Source organism: Acromyrmex echinatior, chromosome 6, assembly GCF_024713525.1.
Source record: "Acromyrmex echinatior isolate Ae372 chromosome 6, ASM2471352v2, whole genome shotgun sequence".
NCBI lineage: Eukaryota > Metazoa > Arthropoda > Insecta > Hymenoptera > Formicidae > Acromyrmex > Acromyrmex echinatior.
In genome coordinates this window covers 2680229-2686147 of record NC_141857.1, presented here as the reverse complement: position 1 = coordinate 2686147, position 5919 = coordinate 2680229, and the positions used below count along the sequence as shown (strand labels likewise).

Here is a 5919-nt window from a genome sequence, read left to right as displayed (position 1 = left end):
TCACCGGTGTGTCCGCCTCCCACGACGATCGATCGCGCCCGTTTTTCCTGAGCGCTACCAAGAAACGTTGGTACCGACGTCTCGACGAGGACGACGACCACACGACTTGTCGCACACACCCACCGGCCGGCTCCGGGTTGCACCGCGAGGAGGAAAGAACTCGCGAGGCGCGATTACGCGCGCGGGGCGGTAAGGTATCGGCGATAATGGGGGAGAAGTCGGGATTTTGGACTACGCGGAGGTAAAAAAGAGAAAGGCCGGAAAAGAGAGGTCTCCCCCTCGCCGGGCAGAAGAAATTTCCTCTCGCCAGCAGGCTCTACCCCGCCGCGAGTGGGTAGCGCCGCGGCGCCCCAGGATCAATAAAACGACCACCCGGCCGTCGCCTGTCCTAGGTCCTGCTTGGCCTCTGCCTGCCGTATGGCTTGCACGACGTCGGACGCCCAACGTCCCGACGCGGCGCGCGTGCCCTCCGCCGCGCCGTCGCGTGCACCAATCCCTGGACGCGACGACGCGACGCCGCGGCGCGGCGCCGCGTCGCGCTCCGGCGCGATCTTCCGCGGACCGCGCGCACGCCCGCTCGCGTGTGAAACTCGCCTTGGCGATCGATATTTTACGGCGGTGGTCAGGAGCGTCCTCGGAGAAAATCCGCGAAAAGTGCATTATTCGCGGAACTCGATAGCTTTTCTATATACGAAATACAGGGACAGTCGTAAGAGATTGTACTACTCGGCAAAAAACATGTATTTTTTAAATTTAAGATTCAACGAAGAGGAAAAACTTTCAATTTTAATTTTATAATTATATATTTGTTATTTGTAAAAAATATATTATTCGTTCTGTCCATATTTATGAAAAGAACAATTTTACTTGAAGGAATTAAGCTATCCATTTTTTGCTGCAAATTTTTTGCTTTATATTCCTACAGACAGAGTTTGAAATATCTCGTAGTATTTTTAGAGAGAGTTCGTATATATTATTTAAATTAAGAAAATTTAAATTAAGATAATTGTGCACGATCGAACATCTATGGACGCACGCAAACTTTTATTTGGAGCGGTCATTACCTCGATATATCTGCTGGGTCAGTGCAACTGACGTACATGTTTCGCTTCTTTTCATGAATAATTCGTTATAAAGAACAAGTTTTAAAAGAGCATTTTTTAAATGTATTAACTGTCGGATTCATAAATATAAATTACGACGTTGGATTGGTAAGCACTAGGAGCAATATGTAAATTACATTTTCTATTACTGTCATGGAAAATTTAATTATTCAAAACTCTGATTCGCTTCATGCATTATTATGTATTATTACCGTATAATTTACTACGCCTTTGCTGTATAATATGTTTATTAATATTGCTATGGAGCTATTGTTACGTAACTCATATAAAATATTGACTTTTTTTTATCGTAATGCATTACATCCTGTACGATCACTTTCATTTTGTTTCTGTTCTTTGCAGATCGATATCGTCGACCACCCTCGCGGTAGCCACGAACATACGCTATACATAAGGATAGTCTGCAGTCTGGCCATAGTCTATTATTATAATGATAGGGAAGGGAACTCGCTTAAAAGTTCACTGTTTCAGTCTGATGCATAACATATATACCATAATTTGTAGAGTATTTATAAAAGCAAAAATCAAGTACTTAACGAGTTACACATCGAATACATTAAAAATGTCACAATTACAAAAATATTTGTATAAGCATCGCAATCTATATAATTATCGTAATTATATCAATATATTTTAAATGTGCATTTTGTAAAATATAAGAAATTGATTTTATTAACCGTTTATTTTTTAAAACTTTAAAATACTTTTAAATAGATATATTTTATATATAGTATAACTTGCGGATTATTTATAAGAACAAAAATTGAAATCAAACAAAACTTAACGAGTATTAATACATCGAAAATATCGTAATAATAAAAATATTTCTCACATTAACAACTTATATAAATGTTATTGTCAATATATTTTAAACATGTAATTAATAAAGTATTAATTTTTTTATTATAAAATAAAATTGATTTTAGAGACAATTATCTTGTTAAAACAAAATTATTTTTAAAAATAATCTGAAATTAATTGCAGTTTAATCATCTCCTGCGAAAAAATTTATATATATTAAATATTTATTATTTATACATATTTTGTACGAATCACAGAAGACATGACGCATCTATACGAATGCGTTCGAGTTAATAATCACTTTGTAATTTTTTGACTGTGCCGTAAATATTTGACGACTTGTTTCGCTGCATTGCTTATGTCGCTCCGTTTCGCAGACGTCATAATCTCGATTTTTTCAATTGGAATTGTCGTAATCAAATTATGAATATATTTCGGTTTGTCGAGATCATAAGTGACGGATTGTAGAACCCGAAGACAGAGCAACTGCATCTCTTCCGAAGACGCCTCATCATCCAAACAATGACTTAGCGTGTCTTCAACTCGTGATTCGAGCAGATATTGTAAGCCAGTCTTATTCATGCTTACATTATACAGGATCATTAACATTAATCTGTAATTGCGATCTAGAGATATTATCCAAGTTTTATTTTCTCCAATAAAATATGAAAATATTGGTGTACTATATGGTGTAATATATCGAGAAGAAAGATAAGATAGCTGGAAACAGCTTTGGAAGTGTGCAACAAAGTAATTCTTTATGCGAATACCTTTTCAAAGATACCGTTCCAGGTGCCAACGGCAATTCGGGCATTAGTTTAATTAACTTTTGCACAAATTCCGTCCCGCTGGAATTTGTAATTAAAAATTCACGACCTTCCGGGCTTGCGGATATATTGGTGACGATACCGAGGAGGCCCATTACAAATTGGTACTCAACATTGCTCGTAGGAGGGAATGCGCTTTTATAAGTATCAACGAATGCACCGAAAGTCCCGTTCACTATCGACAAGAATTCTCCTATTTTACTCTGAAACTGCGACAAATTAATTAAATTAATTAGGACTAATTTAATTTATAGATAAAATGAATTTATAGATAATTTATAGATAGAATGATATATATAAATTTCAAACTTCTTTAAATATATTCTAACTATTCTATAAATGTAATTAAATGAATTCTATATGCAAATGAACTTTACATTATATTTAAATGTTATTCATAGAACTATTATAATTTTATTACATTAATAGAACAGTTAGAATATATTTTACAAAATATAATTATATTTTGGAAACTTATTTTTACACATTTAATTATATATCTACTTATATATTTAATTACACATCGTGTACAATTTTTTCGTAATGTAGAAAAACTTGCAATATTATATAACTTCGAGATTTTTATCCTTCATATCTTCTATTATGTATTTATAATGCAGCAAAATTTCTACGCCATTTTACTTAATATTATCAATGTATACTTACGTTCGATAACCAAGTGTCGACTATTTGCGGAAACCTAGAAGCACGCCATGTCAAGTTACCTAATACTGCACCAAGGCTTGTGCAATAAGTACTTTGACTTAATATCTGCATAATAGCGAACACGCAAATCAACAAGTGATATTTTTAAAAATTAATTACGAAAATATTCTATTTGCAGCGTTTCCAAAATAGTAACAAGCAAAAATACTGTCAATATTTACAATAGGATACATAAATGCAAGAAAACACGTACAAAATAATGAACACTGATAAAATTAATGGAGATAACAGCATCTGCCGATATCGAGATAAAGCTTTACTTGATCTTTCAGACGTTCTATTTCCTCGAATGCTTCTTCTTTCTCTTTCGTTAAACGCTCGATTTGAGTATGCAGTTCTTCGCATTTTGATTTCAACGTTACAATTTCATTCATATTATCTAAAAGTAAACCAAGATATATAATGAACCCGATATTTAATCTTAATTAAAGTGAAAAAGCTCATATGGATTTAATCTTAATCACACACAAAGATAATAATAAGATATGAATTTTAGGAGATACAAGCTGAAGCATCACATCTAACGTGCTGTATCAATTTTCAACTACAATATTTACTTCAGTATTTTACATTTCTGTGCGATATTAAATTGAAGTCTTTTTTTTGCAAAGAGTGCAACCTTTTGACACATTAACAGATGACATTGGAAATTTATCGAAAAGTGTATGTGTTTTTTCTCCATTTGTCTCTTCTTTATGCGACATAGTTTTGAGATTATCAGTCGCAAAAATTTGTGGAATATCGTCTATAAATTCGTGCAAATTACACTCAGTGGAGGTCAAAATTGTCTCCAAGGAATTCTGTAAGATTCGAAAGAAAATTTAAAATCGTAAACGAAAATTAATATGTATAACAACAAACGCTACACAATAATGCAAATAAAATACGCACTAGGAGTTCATGTTCATTTTCTAAATTAAGTTCGTCCATATATGCGTTTTCACGTTATCGAGGAAGAATAAATCTCACAATAGTTGTATGCAAATATTTTTCAGATTAATTCGTTTGCAGAATTCTGCTGCAATATGACAAACACATGTAATGTCACGATTTTAATTTTTGATGTTCTGTAACCTAATTAAATTCTGTATTAATAATATTAATAATTTTACGCTATTCGTTGTTTTTGCGTGCGATGTGCTATAAGAATTTGGAAATGCAAAATTGTATTAACGGCATAAATATTTACGCATAAATAAATATTAGGATTTATGAAAATTATATAGATATAATTGAGCGACGTTGGATGTCTTCATTTAAGACAATTAATCCCCAGAATTTTTTTCATTAAGAGGTAATTTCACAAAATTAATATCTGGTTTTTAATTATATCTGAGAAAATTATATCTTCAGCAGCGCGCTTTGACTTCAATTGCATTTGGTTAACTTATTGGACGGATTGTACCGCAATTATACTGAAATTATACGTGCGCAATCTCATCAAAAAGAAGCACGAATTATGTTATCTCGAGATATACTTCGAATACAATACAAGGTATTCCTTTGAAAATAGCATTTCTTTTCTTTTTGAATACTATCTCATAATTCTTTTTAAATGTTATCTTTCACCACGATCACATTTAAAAAAAAAAAGAATTTGTTTTTAGTTTTCGTTAATGCTTGCTATTAAGTCCATTTTTGAGTGATGTAATTAGAAAACTAATTCAGAATGAAAAATTCTATTTATAATTTTAGGCGCAATATAAATAAATATTTAAAAAATAGGAATACACGCACATGTTAAAATGTACGTAATAATTTAATATCCAAAATATACAGATATATAAAATTATAAAAAGAAAATTTTAAAATATAATGCGAAAATTAAAGTAATTTAAAGTAATTTTTACATACTATTATTTTATAATTTCAACTCTTTAACATTTTTGGAGTGAGACTATACAAAAGATTTTAGAGAATATCGTGATAATTCCAACATACTTTAGTAAAATAATATAATGCAATGTATTGCAATGTATATAGATTTTGGAATAATTCAGTTATTTTTCTTATTAATTATTAAATCTTTATTATTCTTTATTATTAATAAAGAATAATAAATTGATAATGTTTTTTAGGATAGTGTCTTTGAAGGATAATAAATAATTCTTTAATTTTTTTATTCTTTTCTTAATCTCTCCAAGTTATCTCAAAATGTGAAATGCTGAATTCAGAGTCGATCGCGAAATTGTGCATGCTGTGCAAGAAACGCAAGAAACCGTGCTAAATCATCGACGACATTCCGCCGTGGTGTGGCTTCCGCTGCGATAAGATAGGGACTTCGTACATACGTATCCTCCGGTCACCGGACATACGCGAATAACGTCGCGCGAATTGTGAACGCGCCATACTGACGTAATGGCGGCGCAATCGATTTCCCGCGTGGCTTAACTCGAATGGGTTTCGGAACGCGCGGCGTGCGTGCTTGCGTACCCCCTACC

General features: G+C 33.2%; 1 protein-coding gene and 1 long non-coding RNA gene across 6 annotated transcripts in view; one reads left to right on the top strand and one right to left on the bottom strand.

Annotated features, from left to right (window-relative positions):
• LOC147909268 (uncharacterized) overlaps positions 1–2040 on the top strand; it is a 98854-nt gene extending 96814 nt beyond the window's left edge. For both annotated transcript variants that reach the window (XR_015545507.1, XR_015545508.1), the window contains exon 5: positions 1467–2040. This is a non-coding gene — a long non-coding RNA (uncharacterized LOC147909268). The remainder of the gene's footprint in view (positions 1–1466) is intronic.
• Positions 2041–2118: 78 nt separating this feature from the next.
• LOC105145388 (heat shock factor 2-binding protein) lies at positions 2119–5919 on the bottom strand. 4 transcript variants are annotated; one of them, XM_011054885.2, is made up of 7 exons: positions 5698–5919; positions 4370–4496; positions 4098–4278; positions 3739–3857; positions 3419–3523; positions 2696–2961; positions 2119–2538 (listed from the first exon to the last, which is right to left on the bottom strand). In XM_011054885.2, exons 2-7 carry the CDS (start codon positions 4406–4408, stop codon positions 2223–2225), a joined length of 1026 nt encoding a protein of 341 aa, XP_011053187.1. In that variant the 5' UTR covers positions 4409–4496; positions 5698–5919; the 3' UTR covers positions 2119–2222. The 4 variants fall into 4 exon arrangements, with proteins under 4 accessions (XP_011053187.1, XP_087263490.1, XP_087263489.1 ...); XM_087407364.1 differs by having other exon boundaries at positions 5766–5919; XM_087407363.1 differs by having other exon boundaries at positions 4370–4552; positions 5770–5919.

Excerpts from the sequence above, each read along its gene's own strand:
- LOC105145388 (XM_011054885.2), bottom strand. The coding sequence starts at position 4,408 with ATGGACGAACTTAATTTAGAAAATGAACATGAACTCCTA. Across the intron at positions 4,279-4,369 it reads AAAATGAACATGAACTCCTA|AATTCCTTGGAGACAATTTT; the intron begins GTGCGTATTTTA and ends CGAATCTTACAG. Across the intron at positions 3,524-3,738 it reads TAGAACGTCTGAAAGATCAA|ATATTAAGTCAAAGTACTTA; the intron begins GTAAAGCTTTAT and ends GCTATTATGCAG.